We start from the raw sequence: 25,091 nt of genomic DNA, 5'->3' as shown, positions 1-25,091 counted from the left end.
ACAAGAGCTAACAACTTACCAAGCACTCACTACATGCCACATATTGCAAAGATATTTAAATACATCATCTCATGTACCCTTCCCTATAACGCCAGAGGGAAGTGGGACTATTGGTCTCATTTTATAGATGAGGAAACCGAAGTTCTCAGTGAGGTTAAGTAACAGATCTAAGGTCACACAGTCAGCAGACAGCAAAGTCAGGATTCCAGCCCACAGCTAACACAAAAGCCCATCTCCTGAACCACATTACTCTGCTGCCTTCATTAATTTAGAAAGCAGTAACTCTTACTTACACTTCATGAGATTTAAAAGCTCAGGGTTCACAGTCATGGTAATCTCCAGAAAGGAAGCCTCATAAATAAACACTAACAAACAGGCTCCCACCCAGAGGTTCTCTGGGGTCCAGACACAGTGGGTTCACATCATACCTGGGGCGGCCCTTATTCACCACAAATAGAGAAGGAAATATGACCCTCTTAACCTGAAAACAGAAGGTAGTGGACTAGGAAGCAGAAGGGTGGTCACCTCCAAGGTCACAGGGAACAGTAAGACCTCAGGGCCGACAGAAGAGGCAAAGGCAGTCCCCCAAGAGGGAAGAACTTACACAAGCCTGGCCACAGCAAGGGCTCGCTCTGCATCTGAAGTCCCCTGGGAACACAAGAGGCTATATCAACCACGGCCCTGACACAGTCCATATGCACAGACAACCATACGCAGGCACAGCACACACATGCACGGGCATACACGTGCAAACACACACACACACACACACACACACACACACACCAGCAAGTGGAGACCAGGTGTTATTCTCACACACACACACACACCAGCAAGTGGAGACCAGGTGTTATTCTCACACACACACACACCAGCAAGTGGAGACCAGGTGTTATTCTCCCAAGTAGCTAGCCCACTGGACTGGCTCACTGGAGACCTAAGAAAATGTCATCAATGGTGTCAATACTTTGAAACATACAAAAAAGTTGGAAAGATTCTAGAGGGAACATTCATATACCCACCACTTAGATTATATAATTAACATTCTTCTGTATCTAATTTATCATATGGTTACTCATTGATATCAGTTTTTTTTTAATTATTTTGTTGCTGCGCACAGGCTTTCTCTAGCTGCGGCACACAGACTTCTCATTGTGGTGGCTTCTCTTGTTGCGGAGCATCGGCTCTAGGGCATGCGGGCTCGCCAGTCACAGTGCACAGGCTTAGATGCCCCACTACATGTGGAATCATCCTGGACCAGAGATCAAACCCATATCCCCTGCATTGGCGGGCAGATTCTTAACCACTGGGCCACCAGGGAAGTCCTGTTATTAATTTTTTTTTAACAAACCTAAATGTTACCCAGGAAGTATTTCTGAAAAAAATACTGAGAAATGCCCACAGTGAGAGAATGACAGAATCACTATGACTCTACCGCAAATCCTAATCACTCTTTTTTTTTTTTCTGGTTGTACTGCATGGCATGTGAGATCTTACTTCCTCAACCAAGGACCAAACCCATGCTCCCTGTGGTAAAAGCACAGAGTCTTAACCACTAGACTGCTAGGAAGTCCCCAAAAACTACTCTTGAAGAAACCTAATTTCTTTAAATGGTAAATATATATACACTATACAAAACAAAGACCATGATCTGAACAACTGATGCTAGGGAATAAAAATACACATGTCAGGATAAACAGATAATCCCTACAATGAAGGAAATTAAATTTGAGACTGGAAGCATGTAATAAACCGCTAATAGTTTGATTTCCATAAACCGTCTCCAAGAGTATAATCACTCACGAGCAGATCTCTGAAACCAATGAATGAAGGATCTTCAGGAAGATTGAAGACCACTGTATAACGGAGCCCAGGCACGTAAGACTCCCCCGGCCCAGGGCATGAGATGGGAAGTGCGCTCAGCCCTGGGATGTCCTACCATCTGGAAGACGACCTTGTTTTGCTCCCTTTCACAGGTGCGGAAGACCACTCGGTCATCAGGAGCAACAAAGTCCACTGTGCTGAGCGCCTCTGCGAGAAAACACAAATGTCTTCGTATTAATAGAAAAGCAAGGGGCAAAACATGTACCATTTCCCTGCCGTGGGCCTTGCTCGTGGGCTGGGACAGGGAACAGGGGAGAGGCAGGGTGTCACAGGGAGGCCCCGCCATCCCCTTTCCTGGGGGGACGCACGTGATCGGGGGGCCGGTGGCAAGCCTGTTGCCGCTGTCCCACGTCCATGCCCATGTCCTTCCCTCTGTCCCCGGTGATGGGGAGAGGGACAGTGGCATGCAGCCATTCGCGGGCCCCTTGCCCTCTTTCTCCCCAAAAAATAAAAAATAAATAAAAAACGCATATGATGATCCCAAGTGTGTGTAAAAAGTACATGTCATTTCTCTTTGTGATTACTCTTCAAGCATGGGATTATGTGGAGTTTTTGTTTTTTAGGATTGGGAAAGGAGTATGTCAAGTAAATTGTCACCCTGCTTATTTAATTTATATGCAGAGTACATTCTGCGAAATGCAGGACTGGATGAAGCACAAGCTGGAATCAAGATTGCTGGGAGAAATATCAATAACCTCAGATAAACAGATGACACCATCTCTATGCAAAAAAGCGAAGAGGAACTAAAGAGCCTCTTTTCTTTTTTTTTTTTTTTAAGAGCCTCTTGATGAAAGTGAAAGAGGAGAGTGAAAAAGCTGGCTTAAAACTCAATATTCAAAAAACGAAGATCATGGCATCCAGGCTCATCACCTCACAGCAAATAGTTGGGGAAATAATGGAAACAGTGACAGACTTTCTTTTCCTGGGCTCCAAAATTACTGCAGATGGTGACTGCAGCTGTGAAATTAAAAGACACTTGCTCCTTTTATTTCAGGAGTAATAATTTCAAAAGCTATGACCAACCTAGACAGCATATTAAAAAGCAGAGACCTTTGCTGACAAAGGTTCAGCTAGTCAATGGTTTTTCCAGTAGTCATGTATGGATGTGAGAGTTGGACCATAAAGAGAGCTGAGCACCGAAGAATTGATGCTTTTGAACTGTGGTGTTGGAGAAGACTCTTGAGAGTCCCTTGGACTGCAAGGAGATCAAATCAGCCAATCCTAAAGGAAATCAGTCCTGAATATTCACTGGAATGACTGATGCTGAAGCTGAAGCTCCAATACTTTGGCCACCTGATGCAAAGAACTGACTCCTTGGAAAAGACCTTGATGTTGAGCAAGATTGAAGGCAGGAGAAGGGGATGACAGAAGATGAGATGGTTGGATGGCATCACTAACTCAATAGACATGAGTTTGAGCAAGCTCCCGGAATTGGTGATGGACAGGGAAGCCTCGCGTGCTGTAGTCCATGGGGTCGCAAAGAATCGGACACAACTGAGTGACTGAACTGAACTGATACCTGTAACATTGAACTTTTCATAACACGAAGAAAATATATATCTAAAACAATTAAACATGAAATTGACAAAACTTTGAGTGAACTTATTTCAAGATTTCACAAACGTGTATACATTTCAAAAACCTCAAACAATACCACAACTCTCATTAAAGCAGAATCAGCCTTATCAATAAAGTATAACCAAAACCACAATTCAGCACAACTACTTCCATTTGCAAAGTACTTACATGTCCCTTATCTTACTTAATCCTCACTCCAACCCTATGATTTAAGTAAAGCAGGGATTGTAATTTTCCTTTTACAGCTAAAGAAACTGAGGCAGAGAGTCATATGACTTGCCCCAGGGTACAGTCAGAGAGCAGCAGGGTCAGGATCAGTGCTGAAGCCATCCTGACCCCAAGGGGGTCACCTGTACTACAAAACCTGGTGATTCATACGCCAGTAAGCCTGCAGGTAGAAGGTATTCAGAGTCTGCTCTACAACTGGCTGTTTGTCATGGTCTCTGGAGAGCAGTGACTATTCTCAAGAGACCATGATGGTGGTGGTTTAGTCACTAAGTCAAGTTCGACTCCTGTGACCCCATGGACCACAGCCCGCCAAGCTGCTCTGTCCATGGGACTTCCCATTCAAGAAAACTGGTGTGGGTTGCTATTTCCTCCTCCGGGGGATCTTCTCAACTCAGGGATCAAACCTGGGTTTCCTGCGTTGCAGGTGGTCTCTCCTGATTTGCAAGTGGATTCTTAACCAACTGAGCCCCCAGGGAAGCCCTACTCAAGAGAGCATAGGATCCATAAAATGACACAACCGGGCAAGGAGCACCAGAGGACACTGACACCCAGGCAAAGACGATGTTAGTACAGCCTGGGCATGACTGGGCACACATACAACCCTAGGACCACAGCTGCACTCACCATTGACAACTCTCTTGCACTGAAGCATCTTGAGGTCAATCAGCTCCTGCAGAGGAATCAAAGGGCACATGTCACTCCTGGACACACAAGTCCTGAGTACAGCAAGGAAGACCAGTGATCCTGGTTGCAGGGGCAGGCAAGAAGGCCAGTGTCGTAAGTGGGCAGCACTGAGTGACCTGTGCTTATGGAAAGGACTGCAGCCAGGCTCAGCTTTGGCTGAGAATGAGTTGGGGAAAGCGAGCTGAGTGAAAGTGAGAATGAGCTCGGGTCCCTGCTGCTGGGATCCCAGCCCTGGCAGCTGTAACTTGTCCCCCTCGGGATTCCTCAAACCCTCTGCCACGTCCACCTTCACAGCTGGACCACTTCTTCTCTATATGCTAGTTACAGATGCACCCATCATGCCTTTACCATTAGATGATGAATGCCCTGAGGAAGGTTCTGGATTTACACAAAGGTGGGCCTTGAGGACCTGAGAGGAAGAGCTGAGGCAAAACAGCCCTTGAAATGTCTTATTTTCTCTTCTGTCTCCCCATTATACCCAAAGAGCCTCTGGGGCTTGGACACAGTCTCATTCATCTTTGTGTCACTAGTGCCCAGCATGTTACAAGTGCTTACTGAACATCTGGTGAAGCTGCATCAATGCCTTACATGCAGCAGATGCTCAGCTGATTGTTAAGTGGATAAATTAATTTCAATTGTCACCAGTAAAACCACACATGGGTCTGCTCACCCACACGTCCTCAACACTATTGTTTACCAACTTTATTCATTTTAGTCAGTTTTTTGGTTATACTGTAGAACCTCACAGATTTTTCTCTTTTTTTTTCACTTTATTTCCTTCATTGGTGAAAACTAACATTGTTTTTCCATGCCATAGAGTTTATCATTTGTGCATCTTCCTACCAAACTGACTTTTACATCTATAAAAGTTGTGCAGAAAAAAAACTATTCTTTGTCAAAGAGGATATTATTTTTCTACCTCAATTATCACAACTATTTTTCCTATATCCATGTCATTCCCTCAATTTTTATCATATATGACATTTATTTTTATAGAAGAGACAACTCAAATTTTGCCACAAACAACGCTTTCTAGTTCCCAAATCTATCTCCATCACAGTTAAGAATATAATTTTAATTGGTTTTTATCTTCTTGGTAAAACTAACTTTGACTTTTTAACTTACCTGATAAGTAAGGCCATTTATAAGTCAGTTATAGTCTCCTGCACTGCAAGCGGATTTTTTTTTTTTCCAGTTCTACCAGTTTATTTCTACCAGCCCATCTCCCTCCACCCTCCTCATGCATGCGTGCTCAGTCACGTAACCGCATGGACTGCAGCCTGCCAGGCTCCTCTGTCCATGGACTTTTCCAGGCAAGAATACTGGAGTGGGTTGTCATTTCCTTCTCCAGCAAGCAAATTATTTTATTCATGTGGCTACCAAATGTTTGAACAGCATTTAATTTTTAAGTGCCTTATCATGTATGGGCTTATTCTTTTTTTGTCAGATATTATTTTCCTATATCTGAACTACAGCCTACTACCTTCATCTCCTCCATTCCACCCTGCCAGGCTCCTCTGTTGATGTAATTCTCCAAGCCATTTGCTTCTTTAAGGGATCTTTCCAACCCAGGGATCGAACTTTGTTCTCCTGCATTTCAGGCAGATGCTTTACCATCTGAGCCACCAAGGAAGCCCCTTAGAGATGATACCAAAAGTACAAACAACAAAGGAAAGTATAAGATAAATTGAACTTCATTAAAATTAAAATTTTTTGTGCATCAAAGGATACCTATCAATACAGTAAATCAATTATACTTATATAAAATTTAAAAAAATTAAAATGAAGTCTTAAAAAAATAAATAAATGAAAAATAAACTGAAAAGACAGTTATCTCCCACAGAATGGGAGAAAATATTTGCAAATCATATATCTGTTAAAGGTCTAATATCCAGAATATATAAAGAACTCCTAAAACTCTTTGAATAAAAAAACAATAATTTTAAAATGGGCATAAGATATGAAGAGATATTTCTCAAAAAAAGATATATAAATGGAAAATAAATATAGCAAAAGATGCTCAATATCATTACTAGGAAATGAAAATCAAAACCACAGTGTCCACAATGGGGAGAATTTCCTGGCAGTCCAGAGATTAGGACTCTGTGTTCTCAATGCTGAGGGCCTGGGTTCAACCCCTAGTGTGGCAAAAAATAATAAATAGAACCTATCTTTAAAAACAAACAAACAAAAAAACCCACAGTGAGATACCATTTCAAAATGACTAGGACGGCAACAACCGCAAAGAAAAAAAGACAGAAAGAGACTTATCTGGCAATCCAGTGGTTAAGACTTCACCTTCCAATGAACAGGGTACAGGTTCAATAAGGGGAATTAAGACCCCACATGCCTCAGGGCCAAAAACAAACAAATATAAAAAACATAAAAAACAGAAGCAGTATTGTAACAGATTCAATAAAAACTTTAAAAATGGTCCACACCCAAAAAAAAAAATCTTAAAAAAAGAATGACTTTATTATTAGAAAATATCATGAAGTATTTGAGAAGTAATACATTATACTATATGAAACTTTCAAACAGTTATGGAGAAAATACATATATTAGAGAGAAAGAACAAATTATAAAACAAATCAAGCAAAATGTTAACAGTAGGTCAATCTGGGTAAATGGTATATGGATGTTCTTTGTCCAGTCCTACAATTTTTTTCCATAAATAATTTCCTTGTAAGTTTAAAAAAATTACCCATCTGGGCAGAAGATTTGAACAGAAATTTCTTCAAAGATGATATACCAATGGCCATGAAGCATGCAAAAACACGCTCAATGTCATTCATCATCAGAGAAATGCAAATCAAAAGCACAATGAGCTATCACCTTACACCCATCAGCATGGGTACTATTAAAAAAGAAGAGAAGATAATAAGTGTTAGCAAAGATTTCAGAAACTGTACATTGCTGGTGGGAGTGTAAAATGGTGCAAAAGACAGAGAAAACAGTATGGAGATACCTCAAAAAATGAAAAAACTACCACATGATCCAGCAAATCCTACTTCTGGGTATACGCAGCCCAAAGAACTGAAAGCAGGATCTCGAAGAGGGGTCTGCACACCTACATTCACAGCAGCACTATTTAAAATAGCCAAGAAATAAAAAAATAAATAAATAAAAATAAAAAAATAAAATAGCCAAGAAATAGAAGCGACCCAAATGTCCATTGACTGATAAATGGATAAGCAAAATGCAGTGCATATACCATTGATTATTATTCAGGCTAAAAATGGAAGGAAAACCTGTCACATAGTACAACATGTGATGAACCTTGAGGATATTATGCTAAATAAAATAAGTGAAAGTCGTTAAGTCGGGCCCAACTCTTTGTGACCCCATGGACTATACAGTCCATGGAATTCTCCAGGCCAGAATACTGGAGTGGGTAGCCTTTCCCCTCTCCAGGGCATCTTCCCAACCCAGGGATTGAACCCAGGTCTCTTGCATTGCAGGAAGATTCTTTACCAGCTGAGCCACAATAAGCCAGTCACAAAAAGACAACTATTGCATATTTCTACTTATATGAGATATCTAAAGTATTCAAACTCATAGAAACAGAAAGTAGAACGGTGAAGGGGCTGTGTGGGATGGGGAAAAGGGGAGTTGTTGTTTAGTAGGTATAGAGTTTTGGTTTTGCAAGATGAAAAGGTTCTGGAGATGTGTTTCACAACTACTGAACTGTACACTTAAAAACAGTTAAGATGGTAAATCTTATGTGTTTTTTACCATAAAAAAAAATTCAAGTACCTATTTTGGTAATCAAGGTCTCTAAAGGCCACTGTCTTCTCCCTTCAACTTGCTTATTAAAAGGCAGCTGTCCTCTCATGTCTGAGCCATTAGAGTCCCATTTTATTTTGGTTTGTTTGTTGTTATTTGTTTTATTTCTTTTTTGTTTGTTTGTTTTATTTCATGTTTATTGGCGTGTAGGTGATTTACAATGCTGTGTTAGTTTCAGGAGTAGAGCACAGTGAATCAGTTACACACACACACACACCCACTGTTTTTTAGATTCTTTCCCCATATAGGTCATTACAGAGTGTTGAGCAGAGTTTCCTGTTCCATATAGTAGGTTTATTATAAAGGTAACCTATTTTACATATAGTAGTCTGTATATGTCAATCCCAGTCTCCCAGTGTATCCCCCTCTCTTTGCCCTCTTGGTAACTATAAGTTTGTTTTCTACATCTGTGACCCTTTCTGTATTGTAAATAGGTTAATTTGTACCATTTTTTTAGATTCCACATATAAGCGGTAGCACATGATATTTGTCTTTCTCTGTCTGTCTTATTTCACTCAGTAGGACAATCTCTAGGTCCTCCATCCATTGTTATTATAAAAAGGAATAAGTATGTGACATCTGATGAACCCCTAGCAAACTCCATCAATAGGGCAGACCTTGGTGGGGAATAACCTTAATCTTTGCCGAGCTGGTTCATCCTTTCTTCACCTACAGCTGCTGAGGGCTTTGCAGGGTTTTTAAGAAGGTGCCTGTACATATAGAATGCCTGAGGTCCCACACTAGGTCCTGAGAGGTGGGTGAGGTGATTTGACTAACCCTGCAGATGGGTCACCTCATGTGAACACAGAGCATCACAAGGCTGGCCTGCAAAGCAACTCTAGATCCACCAGGGGGCACCAGGCACCATGCTGTGCCTTTCCCAGTTCTCAGGGCTCAGTTCCTAGAGATCCATCTACTCACCACAAGCAGGGGCCAGCTGACCTGCATGCCTGCCTGTCTGACTCTGCTCCACAGGAGCCAGGTCTGGGTAAAGGGCCTATTCTTCCCAAATTCCCTCTTAAGCCCTCGCTTCTTTTCCTTTTTTTTTTCTTTTTCTTTTTTTAAATATGGAACGCTTCACGAATTTGCGTGTCATCCTTGCGCAGGGGCCATGCTAATCTTCTCTGTATCGTTCCAATTTTAGTATATGTGCTGCCGAAGTGAGCACTTCTTTTCCTTTTTAAAAAATATTTACTTTACTTATTTATTTTGGATTCACTGGGTCTTAGTTGCAGCATGCAGGACCTTTAGTTGCAGCATGCAGGTTTCTTAGATGCAGCATGTGGGATCTAGTTCCCTGACCAGGGATTGAACCTGGGTCCCCTGCATTGGGAGCACAGAGTCTTAGCCACTGGACCTCCATGGAAGTCCCAGACCCTCTCTTCTTTCTACACCTTTCTTTTTAATAAAACCTTTTATTATGAGATAATTGGAGGTTCACATGCAATTGAACCTGAACATGAGATCCTGTGTACCCACTGCCCAATTTCTCCCCGTGGTAACATCTTGCAAAACTGTAGTAACAATATTGCAACCAGGATATTGACACAGAATAGATCCATCAGCACAAGGATTCCTTGTGTAGCCCTCTTATAGCCACAGTCCTCCCTCCACAGATGGCTCTTAAAGATGGAAATGTCAGAAGTACTTGGGTAGTTTCTTTAACCTCTCACCCCCACTAGAGAGACATAGCAGGATTCAGGGTTGCAGAGAAAGCTCACATGCCCAACTGAGAACCACTGCTCACAGTCCATATCCAATATCAGCTACTCCTTTAACTCTGTTTTTCCTAGAAGATGCTTTCTAAACCTGGAGCTGAAATACTATTAATAATATTCTTCAAAGCAGCAGGCCAGTAGCTGGCCCACTAGCTATTGCTATCAGAAAATTCTATGGCTTCCCAAACAAACCCCATCCAGTTTCTCTGGCCTGAATCTGGTCCTTTTCCTTCTCACTCTGAAACTGAGCTTCCTCATTCACATAATGAATATGTATTAACCCCTACAGAAGCCACAGCAGCCACCTGACACGATGCTCATCTATCCACCTGGCACAGGTGTCCCACAATGCCTCCTTGCAGCTGAGGCTCCTGATCCTCGGCAGGGCTCACAAAACTCCTCTTTTTGTCTTCTGATGCTTTCAGTGACCACCTGTGAAGGGAGCGCCCATTCTGCCTCCTCTAGATTCTAACCACACCCACCTACCAGTGAGGAGGCTGCACTTGTGGAAAAGCTCTCTGTCTGGGAGGATTAGGAGCCCCTTACCTCACAGTACACAATGTCTGCTCCATAGTCCAGGGCCAGAAGCCGCATTGGGAGAGTCCCCACCCGAACCATAGGGGCTAAGATGAGTTTGTTGTGGTAGCACAGAGAGAGGCTGTTGACAATCATTCCTGAAGAAAGAAGAGTCAGAAATTCAAATGAAGAAAAATCTCTTCTGTTATCTAGAGCAGGCTTTCCTTTTCCTCCCAACATGTAGTACTTTGTTTTCCCTTTCTCTGATCATAAAAACAATGCAAGCTCATTCACACATCCAACAAATATTTATTAAGTGTGTGGTCTGTGCCAGTCACAGTCCTAATCTTTGTGGATACATTAGAGAAGAAAACAAAGATTCCTGTTCTGCTAGAGCGTTCATGCTAGTGGGGAATGAAGAGTGCACAGCAGAGGAAATAGTCAGTGCAAAGGCCCTGGGGCAGGAGCAAGTCTGATGTGTTAAAAGACTAGTACAAAGGCCGACATAGTGGAGCACAGAAAGAAAAAGAGTAATGGACATCAGATACAGGATGGATGTGAGAGCAGTAAGCAGATAGGACACGATGGTGAGATCCCAAATGGCCTCATAGGATGCTCTATGGGCTTTGTTACTTCTTCGCGATATGAGCCAGCAAGGGTTCTAAGGAGAGGAGTGGCATGACTGATCACATTTTTCCATGATCACAGTGACTGCTGCATGAAAAGCCATGGTAGACACAGGGAGACCAGTTAGACTCTTCAGTCACTGACAAGAGAGATGATGGTGGCTCAGGATGGGGAGAGAGTTACAAAGGTGGTGAGAAGTGGTCATGTTCTAAATATACTTTGAAGGTAAAGTCAACAGGAGTAAAACAAAAACAAAAAAACCAAAATCTTTAAAATGGATAACCAACAAGGACCTACCGTATAGCACAGGGAACTCTGTTCAATGTTATGTGGCAGCCTGGATGGGAAACGAGTTTCGGGGAGAATGGATACATGTATATATATGGCTGAGTCCCTCTACTGTTCATCTGAAACTATTACAATATTGTTAAATGGCTATACCCCAATATAAAATAAAAAGTTAAAAAAAATACCAATGTCCAGGCCTGACCTCAAGTCAATTAAATCAGAATATAAAGCTCACTAGGGCAGGAATTTTGTCTGTTTTGTTCACATGAAAAGTACCTGGCACATACGTGGTGCTCAGGAAATATTTACTGCTTGAATAAATGAATGAATGTACCACTATCACCTGAGACCCAAGGAACAATTCCTTTTAAAATTTAGGGAGTAACTAGGCAACATATGTTTCCATGGCAGCTCTGAGAAAAACATTACCTCATGAGGCTACCACTCCCAGGAGCTTGGATTTTTCCACAATAAGTAAGCCTTTCTTATTTCTAAAAGACTCTTGAGAGTCCCTTGGACTGCAAAGAGATTCAACCAGTCTGTCCTAAAGGAAATCAGTCCTGAATATTTATTGGAAGGACTGACGCTGAAGCTGAAACTCCAATACTTTGGCCACCTAATGGGAAGAACTGACTCATTGGAAAAGACCCTGATGCTGGGAAAGATTGAAGGCAGGAAAAGAAGAGGATGAGATGGTTGGATGGCATCACCGACTTGATGGACATGAGTTTGAGTAAGCTTCAGGAGTTGGTGATGGACAGGGAAGCTTGGCGTGCTGCAGTCCATGGGGTCGCAAAGAGTTGGACACAACTGAGCGACTGATCTGAACTGATAAAGTGCTTTGTAAAATATCTTGTAAAATATCCATCTCAATAACAACTAGAGGTTACTCAATGTCTGCTGTGAGCAGGAGGGAAAGAGGGGATTTACAGAATATCTAAAGAAATTATAAGAAAGGGACTTCCCCCGTGGTCCAGTGATTAAGACTCCATGCTTCCACTGCACGGGGCACTGGTTTGATTCCCAGTCAGGGAACTAAGATCCAGCATGCCATGCAGGGTGGCCAAAAAAAAAAAAAAAAAGAAATCACAGTAAGAAACTAGGGCTATGAGAAGAGACAGACAGGCTCAGACAGGCTCCAATCCCTATGACGTTTTGAGGTAATCACATTGCAAGGGCTCGAGCATGAGAAAGCAGCCACTAACCAGTTACCCTGCCCCAAACATTTGGACAAAAGTCAAACACAAATACATACCTATGTATTATTCTTTTCTGATAATTCTTTCAATGTACCTGTTCTGGCTCGGTGCAAAGCAATTCTCTGTTTTGTATCTGAAAAAAGAGTAGCACAGGTAAATGGATGAAACCTGTCAGATCAGACATCCAAGGAGCCCTTCAGCTAAGGAACAGGAGCTCTGAGTTCTGGGAAAGAATCATAAAAGTAGTGTAGAATCACAATATCATAGCGTATTCTTTGTATCAACTCCCCTCTATCATTCCACCACTCAATGGTCATTGATCTGTACAAGAAATTTTCAGTGACAGAAAATCCAGCACTCTCCAGACAGATCTGGACATTTCTGGTTGCTATAGCAGTCTTTATGTCAAATTCGGAATGTGACTCCCTGTCATCAGTCCCAGTCTGCCTTCTGGAATGGTTCAACCCATAGCACACTTCATCTCTTTTCCATCTGACACAGTCCGCAAACACATGAGGACAATTTTATTCTTCCTGAAGTTCTCTTCTCCCGTACCACCCTCCTTAAATCACCCCTTTCTGTGCTTATGGCTCTCAGGGACCCCCCAAGGTTTCTTGATCCCAAGGGCAGGACAAGCAATGACATCAATATGCCCACTACAGATTCTGGGGAAGGGGCTGGGCCACACAAGAGCCTGGCAAATGTAGCTACCTGAAGTGAGCGTACATGCGGCAACCTCAGCCCCTCTTCAGTCCCCATTCTCTATCCAAGGTTCTCAACAGCACTGTTGATATATATTTTCGGCCAGATCATTCTTTGGGGGGGGGGGGGGCGCTGTCCTGTGCATTGTACTCTATTTAGTAATATCCTGGTCTCTACCCACTAGAAGCCTGTAGCATTTCCCCAGATGTGACAAATAAAGATGTCTCCAGCCATTGTTAAATGTCCTGGGGGGAGGGTGGGGGCAAAAATCACTCTCACTCAAGAGCCGCCATTCTATCCAGTGACTATCTACCTGTCATTACTCAAAACTCTCTCCTCCTCTTGTTTAACAGGTAACTCTCCAGAAAAGCCTATTGTGTATCAAAATACTATTTGAAATATAATAATATTTATCTTTATAACAGCATCTAATGAAAGTAAAACTTTTCTCCAGGGACTTCCCTGGTAGTCCAGTGGTTAAGATTCCATACTTGCACTGCAGGCAGCACCACAGGCGGTACAGCAGTGGCCAAAAAACCCCAAAAACCTCTTTCTTCAGATGTTAAGACTCTTCCAGGTAGTTAATCCACATTTACCTTATCTCCTACCCAAGAATGATCTGGGCCAAAATATCAACAGTGTGCTGTTGAGAACCTTGGATGGAGGATGGGCACTGAAGAGAGGCTGAGACTGCAGTATGTACTCTCACTTCAGGTAGCTACATTTGCCAGATTCTTGTGTGGCCCAGCCCCTTCCTCAGAATCTGTGGGGTAGGAGATAATCTGATGCCCATTTTCTGGGTCCGTTCAAGAAGTACCAATAGTGTAAGGTTTTCCCACAACCTGAACTGAATTCAGGTAAAATATTCTGCCTGACCATGGCTTTGTGAGACAAGTCATATACCTGTAGCAGGACCCTCCTCACTACTATTCAAGTAATTTAGGTTTCTAACCTGAAAGCTGGTGGAGCTAGCCAAGCTTCAGGATGAGAAGTTGGAAAGGGTGACAAGAGAAGGAAGAATGAACCTCAGCTGAAAAGCAAGCGGAAAAGGTCCGAAGAGATGAGTTCTCTTGACCGAAGAGATGATATGCTGAAGTCCATCAGTTTGCCCTCTGGGCCCTCTGCTCTCTGGGCGGTGGGGAAACGCTGAGCCTAGATCTACTCCTGGTCTCGGCCCCCATTCACTCAGATTCTCAATAAATATTTGTATTAGAAGACCTTACAAGGGGAGCACATCTGTGAAAACACCGCCACACCTTCACAGTTTACACGGGGCGATCAGAACTGGACAAGCCATCACAGAAGATGTGAGGGCGACAAAGGAGAATTGTAGGGTTCCGACATCGGATCGCCAGAAGCCCTCAGCCCTCCTGGTTCTTAATTCCAGGGCCCCATCGCCGCCTATCGCCGGACCCCGGTCCTGCCTTCATCGCGCACCCTTCCCCAAGGTTGGCCGGGGCCTGGACGTCACCATCCGGTTTGGACCTACAGACCTCGCCGCTGCTGAACTCTACAGATCCTCCCTCCTTCCACACAGTTCGCCAATTCCGCATGCCTTACTGAGCCGCGCCGGCCACCGTCCGCGAGGCCTTGGCGCGCGCGTGACGCCACTGTTGTGCGCCTCTTCCGCACCAAGGGGAATATGGCTCTAGCACGGCAGCTACGGCTGTTGTCGCTCGTGACTCAGTTGCCTCTGGCGCCTCGACGGGACCTGACAGTCCGCGGTCCCGACGAGCCCCTGCCTGTGGTGCGCATCCCGCGGGCTCTACAGAAGCGGCAGGAACAGCGGCAGAGCAGGCAGCGGAGCCCCCTGCGGCCGGTGTTGGTGCGACCTGGCCCGCTGCTGATCTCGGCGCGGCGGCCGGAGTTGAACCAGCCCGCACGCCTAACGCTGGGCCGTTGGGAGGCTGCGCCACTCGCTTCGCGAGGCTGGAAGCATCGGCGCGCTCGCCAGGACTACTTCTCCATTGAGCGCGCTCAGCATGAGGCCCCAGCGCTGCGGAACCTCTCGTCCAAGGGCAGCTTCGCCGATCTGGGTCTGGAGCCCCGTGTGCTGAGCGCACTCCAAGAAGCTGCTCCCGAAGTCGTTCGGCCCACAACCGTGCAGTCGAGTACCATTCCGCCATTACTTCGTGGCCGCCACATCCTCTGCGCCGCGGAAACCGGCAGTGGCAAGACTCTCGGCTACATGCTACCTCTGCTTCAGCGGCTCTTGGGCCAGCCAAGCCTGGACCCCAGTCGTATCCCTGCTCCTCGAGGCCTGGTCCTTGTGCCTTCTCGAGAATTAGCTGAACAGGTGCGGGCCGTGGCCCAGCCCCTGGGCAGCTCCTTAGGCCTCCGGGTGCAGGAGTTAGGGGGAGGCCATGGCATGAGTAGGATCAGGCTGCAACTGTCCAAACATCCTCCAGCAGATGTACTGGTGGCCACGCCGGGGGCTCTGTGGAAAGCCCTGAAAGGTCAACTAATCAGCCTGGCGCAGCTGTCTTTCTTGGTGTTGGATGAGGTAGATACATTGTTGGATGAAAGTTTCCTGGAACTGGTGGATTACATCTTGGAGAAGAGTCACATAGCAGAAGGCCCCGCTGACTTAAAAGACCCTTTCAATCCCAAAGCTCAGTTAGTGTTGGTCGGGGCCACATTTCCCGACGGTGTAGGCCAGCTGCTGAGTAAAGTTGCCAGCTTAGACTCTCTAACCACCATTACCAGTCCCAAGCTCCACTGCATCATGCCTCATGTCAAACAGACATTCATGAGGCTGAAAGGAGCAGAGAAGGTGACTGAGTTAGTGCATATCCTCAAGCAGCATGACAGAACACACAGGACTGGCTCTGCAGGAACTGTTCTCGTGTTCTGTAACAGCTCCAGCACTGTGAACTGGCTGGGATATATTCTGGATGACCACAAAATCCAACACTTAAGACTGCAGGGACAAATGCCAGCCTCCATGAGGGCAGGTATTTTCCAGTCCTTCCAGAAGGGCTCCCGAGACATACTTCTCTGCACAGACATCGCCTCTCGGGGCCTGGACAGCACCCAGGTGGAACTTGTCATCAATTATGATTTCCCTCTCACCCTGCAGGATTACATCCACAGAGCAGGGAGGGTGGGCCGTGTGGGGAGTGAGGTGCCAGGAACAGTCATCAGCTTTGTGACCCATCCCTGGGATGTGAGCCTGGTTCAGAAGATTGAACTGGCAGCTCGCCGAAGGAGAAGCCTTCGAGGTCTAGGGTCCTCAGTAAGTGAGCCTTTGCACCAGGAAACCTTACTGCAGCAGGCTTAAATATGATGCCATAACAGGGATCTTTCCCTGTATGCTGGGTGGGTGAGCACACTTGTCAGCAGGATGCTCTGGGCTGCTTAGTCACCTTCTGAAGGCTCCAGCTGCTGGTCAACACTGAAGGGTGAACTACTGAACGTGGCTCTCTGTAGTCTTTCACACGAAGAATAAAGTCAATTTTGGCTTTGTATCATGTCATGATTTCTAACAATAAGTGATGTTTCTGTAGTTTGCACCTGGGGCACAATTCACTGGATTCTGAGAAAATTCACACTCCAAACTACTACACCTAGGACAAAGACTCCTTCAGTTGATGTTTTTGTTTAGACTTTATTTCCTGCCCCAAAAACCACCCATTAAGGAGACTTCCCTGGTGGTCCAGTGGTTAAGAATCTGCCTCCTAATGCAGGGGATGTGGATTCGAACCCTGGTGGGGGAACTAAGATCCCACATGCTGTGGGACAGGGCAGCTAAATCCCAGCCTCACCCTGTGGCCACAACTAAGACCTTACACAGCCAAATTTTTAAAAAATCCATTAAGCCCTCAGAAGAAAGAAAAGGAGATATGACTAGCAATAGGGAAATTTTCTTTATGAACAATGGCCATGGCAAGCTTAGGCTCTCTTAGTGAAATCTCTCTGGGAAGTAGTGGCAGAAGAATAAAAGGCAGACTGACACAGAGGTATTCCTTGGTATGCATTTCCAGCCTCTGCCTTCTTTCTCATCTCTTGGTTGCAGAGGAAGAGGAAAGAAGGTTAAACATTTTTATAAAACTGGCAAAATAAGCTTATAGCATCCTCTCACTATCTTCTAGGCTCTATAAGCTTTATAGAACCTAGCAGCATTATATAAGCTTTGCCTAAAGTAAGGAACAGTTGAAAGAGATAATACTTAAGAAAACAACTTAAAACTGCTCACACACTAAAAAGGGTTAAGTTGCAGAGAACAGAAATAGGCTCAGAGCAACCTTTGCCAAAAGAGAATATTGTGCTAAATGTGTAGTCTTTCCCATATGAGGAAACAGAGTCAGAAAGATGAAAGAACTTGTTCAGAATCACACAAATAAGTAGGACAGAATCTGGTCTGTGTCCTAAGAGTTGTGTTCTTTAACCACTAGACTAAGTTTTCTCAAATGTGATTCACATGTAGAATAACTATACATTTCTGTTTGCCTTGAATATTCCTTGTTTATATCTATGCCTGCTGCAATTTTTAATATTGCTCACTTTGACTCTCAAAAGCAACCCCAAATAGACAATAATTTAGTCACTATCTGTGGACCACTTTGGTGCCACTGCCCAGGAAGCTTGTTGATTGATCCCTGAGCCCTACTCCAGAGCTACGTAAGTTTTCTGAGGGTTGGTCCAAAAATCCACATACAAGTCTTTGTTAAGTTGTTTTGTGGAATCTCCAGATGAGTCTCCCACCCTTTTAAGTTAATAAACCATGTATTCTGCCTTCCCCAGGTGCCCAGCTGAGTTATGATAAGGTATCTGTACCCGCATCGCGCCAGAGGGATGCTCTCAGACAAGTAATCTCTGAAGCCTTGGACAATCAGTGGTCTCACTCTGGCCCACCTGCCATGACAAACCTACAGAACATTTCCCTTCACATTTTACCTTCTAGTATTCCCAAAGGCAGTCTGCTCTAATTAGGCCTGACTTCATCTGTCCTAACATGCATCTGCCAATTCAAGCAATTTAGGAGTAGAGAGAAGGAAGGTTTCTGTGGTTTGCAACCAGAGTGGCCCAAGCTCTAAAATAATAGCCCAAGATGTCTCCACCTCCTGGGCACATCCCCTCTGCAACAGCTCCAGTAAACAAATGTTTGCTTTTTTAAGGTTAGCTATAGGGAACCCCTAAAGAAGGTTATCTTACATTGCCACATTACCAAAGGCTGCCCCAAACGTTCCTTCCTGTGAACCTGATCAGGCTAAGGGCAGAGCTGTCTCTTTCCTTCTCTGAGTCAGATCAAACTGTCTTAGTAACACCTCTTCACAGTGTTCACCATGTTTTTCACCCGGGTTGCTACTTAGCCTGTTATCTCATCTTTTCATGGTAGAGAGGGGGGACTATAATGATTTTTGCTTTTAAGGGAGAGGGGAGTGTAATGCTTACGTTGTCATTTTGTCATGAGTTTGTTTTGAATTTCCTATTTAAATGGGTCCATCACCCCCACTTTGTGAAGTCATCAGGGCCCTCATTTTGCACCTTTAACATCTCTCAGTGTCAGTTTGAAATGGGATGAGCTTGTCCTCACATTCCTATCGGCTGTATCTGGACCCTGATATGAACCTACCATTGAGCAGAACCACTCCACTGCCTGTGTAGCCTTGGGTAGGCCCCTTAACCTCTTGGTTTAAGTCTTGGCAGTTGTAAAAATGTGAGAGGGCTATGAATTTATATCTGGGGCAGAACAAGTTGAGAAGAGTGTGTCTGCTTTTATTCTTTCAAACTGGAATGACTCCCCACTTTTCCCCATGGGTCCATATCTCACTTGTCCTTCAGGCCCACTGCCAAGGAGCCTTCCCCGATTCCCCAGTCTACACAAATCTCTGTTTCTCTTGGGGTTAGTAACATACAGCCTAGTGTCTCTTAGGTCAGTTTTGCCTCTCAGGCCAATCTCAGAATGTGGGTTTCTCTTGCCCTCCATGGCACCAGGGGCTGCGCCAGCCCACAGGCATGCTCCCCAGGGGGTGACTACTAGACTAGGGCACGCATGGGGAGGCCCAGGTGTGAGGGGCCAGGCAAGGTGCCTCTCTGCCTTCACTCTGCTCTCCTCCAAAAAACCTCGAGAGCCTGCAGCCTGCCCCTCAAGTCACATGTTCCTTATATGACCTCACTGGATAGTGATGACCTCACAGCCCTTATCACAGTTTCCATGGCAGGGTAACTGCGCAAACGTGCTACTCTCGGAGAAACTTCCTTACTAGTCCTCTACCAGATAGCAGTCTTTGGCTGTGTAAGAGAGAATGTCTGATCGAATCTTCTATATTCACTCTAACTTGTCCTCTGTCCCGTGGGAGGGCAACACAGCAGGTAGGCTGAGACTGGACATCTGTACAAAAGGCGTTGTGTACACACAGCCTCACCTGGCCACCACGTGTTCCTTTTGGGCTTGCCCACACACACACCTCAGCACTTTCCCAACTGTAAGTAATATGAGTGCCCTGGGGCACCTTCAGGGACCCACAGTGCTCATTGCTGAGGATAAGCAAAAGGTCACCCCTGGGCAAGTGAGCAGGAAAGTCCTGGTCTTTAAATGTAGCCTTCCTCTTTGGGCTATAGGACACTTCCATCCAGACCCTTTCCTGATTGGCCTCTTAGCAAGAGGCAAGTGCATTTTTGCTGGCAAATGATAAATGGCACAGTTTGAGGAAGAGGGCTGCTCTTGAGCTGCACCTTCAAACCCAGGCACCTTCGTGCAGTCATGGGGACATCTACATGGGTCCCCTCCGACACATTCCAGATTGAGCTGCTGTGTACTGGGGGTAAGAGTGGTGTGGTATTGAGGGAAAGACCAGAAGAACCCAGGGGAGTGATGAAATGCTAATGAGACTGGAGGGCTGAGGAGCTGGTATCCCAGGAGGCTGATGTGAGTCTAGACTTGGTACCCACAATCTGGTTCTGAATCTTCTGGTCACTCTGCCTCAGTATTTTCTAATCTAGATAAAAGTATCAGAGGGCTAGAGTTCAGTGTGGATGAAAACAGGCAATATAAATGGGGCCCAAGAGGGGCTGCCAAGGTGGGAGGGGTTCTTACCAAACTAGATTCCTTTTCCCAAAACTTGAAATGCATTTCCACTGAAGACAGATCTTAAGGAATATTTCCTCTGGTGTGGAAGGGAGAGATGGAGGGGATCCTGATTGCAATTATTTTCAGGTTTTCTCTGGAAATGGCGAACAGATTTCCTCATCGGCTGCAGTCACAGTCTCTAGGAAATGCTTTGGCAGCCAAGGTCCATTCTCTAGGGACTCATGGGGTGATGGGCAGAGGCTGTGTTTTGGATGTCAAGCAGATTAGAGGGCTTCAGCCAGAAACTGGGAGAGAAGTGAGGGGGGAAATTCTGGCAGGAGACTGTGTACAGCAGAAGCGACTGATCAGTTATTTTCTTTGCAGCAGCTGTGGCTCCCATTTCCCCTCCTACACCTGGTCACTACCATGTCCTCTACCGAGGGTGTGGAGAAATGCAGGTAGGCTGGCACGGGGAGACATACTGCCTGGTTGGTGGCTACCGGGCCTATGGGGATGCTCCTGTGGCCACCCCAGCCAAGGTGGAAGCAGAGAAGCCAGTCCTCAGCCGCACTCCCAAGAGACAGCGAGCTCTGGTGGAGTCGGATAAAGACCTCAGTTGCTCCAGCCGCAAAACTCAGCAACTGCAGCATGGTGGCAGGAGGCTGACCCTGCAGAAGCTTGCCAGCTGAGCCACACTCTGAAGAGAGGGCAATGGTTTAAATGCTGCTTCCTGCAGTGACCCCCACTGCCACAGATTAGAACCTGTGCCATTCTGTCTGACCCTTCCTTCCTCAACCAGGAGCCTCCTTCCACACTAAACGGCCATGAGCAAGGAACCTCAGAAACAGAGTTGAGAGTCTCCTCTGAACATCCCAGGACTGAAGCTGGCCTGGAAGAAAACCTGATGTTCCTCTGCTCAATTCTCGGGAGCCCCGTTGTGGGCAGAAGAAAGAACAATCTGCACACTGTGAGCCAAGGAGGACCCAGAAGCAGAGAGAAGTGTGGAGTGGCCTTCGCAGGGGCCCTGTCTACCACACAGGCTCCTGCCTGAGCCACTGGCCAGCTGCTGCCACCACACACCAAGGGGAGCTGGGCTTTTCAAAACTGAAAGAAGCAATGTGTGACTTCCCAAAGAGCCTCCTGCCTTGGATCAGGAGGCAGGATAAAGAGACCCAGGAAAAAAAAAAAAGAGAGAGAGACCCAGGAAGACCTGCTTCCTGGAGCAAGAATATGATGGAGAGTCAAGCGGCAGCCACCCCTCCCTAAGGCTCACATGCTCCTTTATTCCCAGCCCTTTCTGGCCCCAACAGGGTCCCTTACCGCTCAATAAAATGTTTTTCTGTAACAGTGGCTGACTTTAAATCCAAGTTATCTAAGGCCAGGTCCCAAACCTCCCTGTTTCGTTTAAGCATATTCCCACATGAGGCTCCTGGTCCTTTGAGAACTTCTGCCTCTAAAAAGACCCTTGGGGGTAGTTTCTACCTATGCGGCTCCTGCAATGACACCTGTGCAAATTGGGGCAGGATGTAGGCAGGTTCTTTAAGAAATGTAGAGCCGGAAAAAAAAAAAAGAAATGTAGAGCCGGTGTGGGTGTGTGTGGTGTGTGTGTAAGGACAAAAGAGGAAGGACTGGGAACATGCCATTCCATCTGTCGATCCATTTATCCAACAAATACTGAGTACCCAGGTGGTGCTAGCGGTAAAGAACCTGCCTGCCAATGCAGGAGACCTAAGAGATGCAGTTTCGACCCGTTTGCTGGGAAGATCCCCTGGAGGAGGGCATGGCAACCCACTCCAGTATTCCTGCCTGGAGACAGAGGAGCCTGGTGGGCTACGGTCCATTGGGCTGCAAAGACTCGGACATGACTGAAGCAACTTAGCAAGTAGACATGCACCCGTTACATACCAGCCGCTGTGCTGGCTGCCTGAGGCGTTTAGGTGAATAAGATGATCGAACACCCTCTTCTCATGGCACCCACAACCTGAAAGGAGACACAAACAATAATTTCAAGAAATTATAATTGCTATACAGAAAAGTAGAACAGGATAATGGGGTAGAGCGATGAGGGGTTGCTATGTTATACCAGGTAGTCAGGGAAGGCTTCTTTGAGGAGCTGACATTTCAGTGGAGATGCAAGTGAAAGAATCCTGTGAGGAGCTGGAAGAAGAGAATTTCCGAAGGAGGACATGGCAAGTACAAAGACCTTGAGGTAGGAGTGAGGCTGGAGTGTACTAGGACCAGCAGAAGGGCCAGTGTGACCAGGGAGGAAAGAGAATGAAAGATGTGGTTGGAGAAGTAGGAACAGGCCAGATCATAGTAGGCCTCATCAGCCATACTGAAGAGTGTGACTCTTAAGTGTGATGGGAAGTTGTGGAAAGGATTTGAGCAGGGGAGTGAAGTGATCTGACGCAAGTGCTAGGAAGACCACTCTGACTGCTGTGTGCCATGGCAGTGAGTTGCTGGATGTTACTGGTGGAATGCCTCTCTCAGCAGTTAAGGGGACAGTTGGTCCTGGAAAGTTGGGGCAGGGGAATATTAGGAGAGAAGAAAGAGTACAGGGTTTGGGCCTGTATCTCAGGCCCACCTCCCTCATCAGCGCATTGGATGTATATACCACATCTTTATCCACTCATCCATGAGGGACACTTAGGTGGCTTCCATATTTGGTTATTGTAAATAATGCTGCAGTGAACATGGGGGTGCATATATCGTATATTAGTGTTTTTTGTTACCTTTGGGTAAATGCCCAGAAGTGGAATTGCTAGATCATCTGATAGTCTTATTTTTATTTTTTTTGAGGAACTTTCAAAATATTTTCCATAGTGACTGTACCAATTTAATTCCCACCAACAGTGTGCAAGGGTTCCCTTCACTTCAGGTCCTCTCACACTTGTTTTCTTTTTTTGATAACAGCCATCCTAACAGGTGTGAGGTGACAAGTCATTGTGGTTTTGATTTGCATTTCCCCGATGGTTAGTGATGCTCAGCACATTTTCATATACCTCTTGGCCATCTGTATGTCTTCTTTGGGAAAATGTCTATTCAGATCCTTTGCCAGGATCCGACTTTTAAAAAGAGTCCCTCAGGAAGTTCCCCTGGAGAAGGAACTGGCAACCCACTCCAGGTTTCTTGCCTGGAGAATCTCATGGACAGAAGAGCCTAGTGGGTTAGAGTCCATGGGGTCACAAAGAGTCAGACATGACTGAGCGACTAACACACCTGTCTTTTAGAGATGTAATCTTAAATATGGATGAAATAAATGCCTGATTTGCTTTAAAATATCCTATGAAAGTGGATGGGTAAGGTATAAATGAAATAAGATAGGGCATTAGTTGATAACTGTTGAAGCTAAGCAATGGGTACAAAGGGGTTCAATATATTCTTCTGTCTACTTTTTCATATGTTTGAAAGTTTTCCCTAATAGGTAAAAAGAAATAAAAACTTCTCAGATGGAGCCTATGTTCAGCCAGATTTGGAATCAGCGAGGACTCAGGTGGTCAGCTTCACAGGGTGAACTAGTTTGGGCAAGCCCTGAACTCAGGCAGAGGAGGGCAAGCTTCCCACATAAAAGCAGGGAGCGGGGCGGGCAGGTCTGGGGTAGGGCGTGCTGTGTGCAGCATGGTGTTGTGGAGGACGGGTCTGACAGGCCTGAAAGATGAGCAGGCTAGGCTGAACAAAGAGACAGCAAGTCCAAACTCGAGGCTAAATGAGCATTCACGTATGTTGTCGAGCAAACGTTTGCTTGCTCAGGACTGGCTCCCAGCACCTGGCACCCCCACAGCCAACTCTTCTGTGTGTTATGCCAGCACATGTGATAGATCACGGGAGACTCGTCCAGCCCTCTCACTGCACACCTCAGCGAAAGGCCAGCACCGGCAGGTGATCAGCAAAGGATATCAGTACAAAGAGATGGATGGAAGTGATTCTCTTCAAAAGAGGTAGCAGCTGGAAGTCGAGACGTCAAAAGAACTCTATCTGACGTGCCAGGAGGGCACCACTGTGATCATGTGCCTGCCCAGCAGCTGGTCTCCCCACACCTGTCCTCCTTCTCAGCCAGGTTTAAGGCAGGTTCCACCCCAGGGCCAGTGGGCTACTCTGCCTACCACTGCTGGCTTCCCCAGGTGCCTGCCTTATGAACCATGAATTCTCCTCACTGAAGACAGAGCCAACCCTGGTGAGCCCAGCAGCAGTGAACAGGAGGTATGCAAAGCCAGACATGGCAGACTTGACCAAACAGCTGGCTGTCATTCTTCAGAGTTCTGGCCCGTCAGGGCCTGGAGCACACACAGAGGATGAGCCAGAAGAGACAAAGTCTGAGTAGGTCTGGCTTGGGGTCCCAGAGAGCCCCAGACAACAGAAGACTAAGGATATTTCTCCTTCATAGAATCTTAGTTCCATTGTCCTTACAAGCTGCCCCCATTGGGCGGCATGGGGATAAATAAGGAGCTTGGGATTAACATATACACACTACTGTATATAAAACACAACTAACAAGGACCTATCGTATAGCACTGGGAACTATATTCAGTATTTTGTAATAACCTCTAAGGGAAAAGAGGCTTCCCTGGTGGCTCAGTGGTAAAGAATCTGCCTGCCAATGCAGGAGATGCAGGTTCCATCCCTGGGTCAGGAAGATCCCCTGGAGAAGGATATGGGAACCCACTCCAGTATTCTTCCCTGGGAAATCCCATGGACAGAGGAGCCTGGCAGGTTACAGTCCATGGGGTCACAAGAGTCAGACACAACTTAGTGACTAAACATCACACCAACACATAAAGGAAAAGAATCTGAAAAAGAAAAAATACACACACACACACACATATCTGTGTGTGCATGTGTGGCTGAATCACCTTGCTGTAACCTGAAACA

General features: G+C 45.6%; 3 protein-coding genes and 1 non-coding gene across 9 annotated transcripts in view; 2 read left to right on the top strand and 2 right to left on the bottom strand.

Moving 5' to 3' along the window:
• The window catches only part of DUS2 (dihydrouridine synthase 2), a 32,477-nt gene extending 17,664 nt beyond the window's left edge, over positions 1-14,813 (bottom strand). For 2 of the 6 annotated variants that reach the window (XM_061138772.1, XM_061138775.1), the window contains exons 1-6: positions 14,704-14,813; positions 12,565-12,641; positions 10,425-10,552; positions 4,315-4,360; positions 1,940-2,031; positions 605-648 (exon numbers count right to left, since the gene is read on the bottom strand). In XM_061138772.1, coding sequence (XP_060994755.1) covers positions 605-648; positions 1,940-2,031; positions 4,315-4,360; positions 10,425-10,550 — 308 coding nt within the window. In that variant the 5' untranslated portion in view covers positions 10,551-10,552; positions 12,565-12,641; positions 14,704-14,813. The other 4 variants (XM_061138773.1, XM_061138776.1, XM_061138774.1 and 1 more) reach the window with 4 other exon arrangements.
• Positions 9,222-9,328, bottom strand: LOC133055394 (U6 spliceosomal RNA). The gene has a single exon (XR_009692669.1). It is a non-coding gene; the product is annotated as a U6 spliceosomal RNA (small nuclear RNA).
• A 2-nt stretch (positions 14,814-14,815) lies between the features above and the next one.
• On the top strand, positions 14,816-16,677 carry DDX28 (DEAD-box helicase 28). Its single transcript, XM_061138769.1, has one exon. The coding sequence runs from the start codon at positions 14,853-14,855 to the stop codon at positions 16,488-16,490; it is 1,638 nt and encodes a 545-aa protein (XP_060994752.1). The 5' UTR covers positions 14,816-14,852; the 3' UTR covers positions 16,491-16,677.
• A 2,781-nt stretch (positions 16,678-19,458) lies between these two features.
• On the top strand, positions 19,459-21,133 carry DPEP2NB (DPEP2 neighbor). Its single transcript, XM_061138786.1, has 2 exons — positions 19,459-19,525; positions 20,607-21,133. Exons 1-2 carry the CDS (start codon positions 19,459-19,461, stop codon positions 20,909-20,911), a joined length of 372 nt encoding a protein of 123 aa, XP_060994769.1. The 3' UTR covers positions 20,912-21,133.
• The last annotated feature ends 3,958 nt before the right edge of the window (positions 21,134-25,091 follow it).

Source organism: Dama dama, chromosome 4 (genome assembly GCF_033118175.1).
Source record: "Dama dama isolate Ldn47 chromosome 4, ASM3311817v1, whole genome shotgun sequence".
Taxonomy (NCBI): Eukaryota; Metazoa; Chordata; class Mammalia; order Artiodactyla; family Cervidae; genus Dama; species Dama dama.
Note: the sequence above shows the minus strand (reverse complement) of the source record. Positions and strands in the feature narration are given on the sequence as shown.

Coding starts and splice junctions, on each gene's coding strand:
- DPEP2NB (XM_061138786.1), top strand. CDS start 19,459: ATGTCTGATCGAATCTTCTATATTCACTCTAACTTGTCCTCTGTCCCG. Junction 19,526..20,606: donor GTGGGAGGGCAACACAGCAG/GTAGGCTGAGAC, acceptor TTTTCTTTGCAG/CAGCTGTGGCTCCCATTTCC.
- DDX28 (XM_061138769.1), top strand. CDS start 14,853: ATGGCTCTAGCACGGCAGCTACGGCTGTTGTCGCTCGTGACTCAGTTG.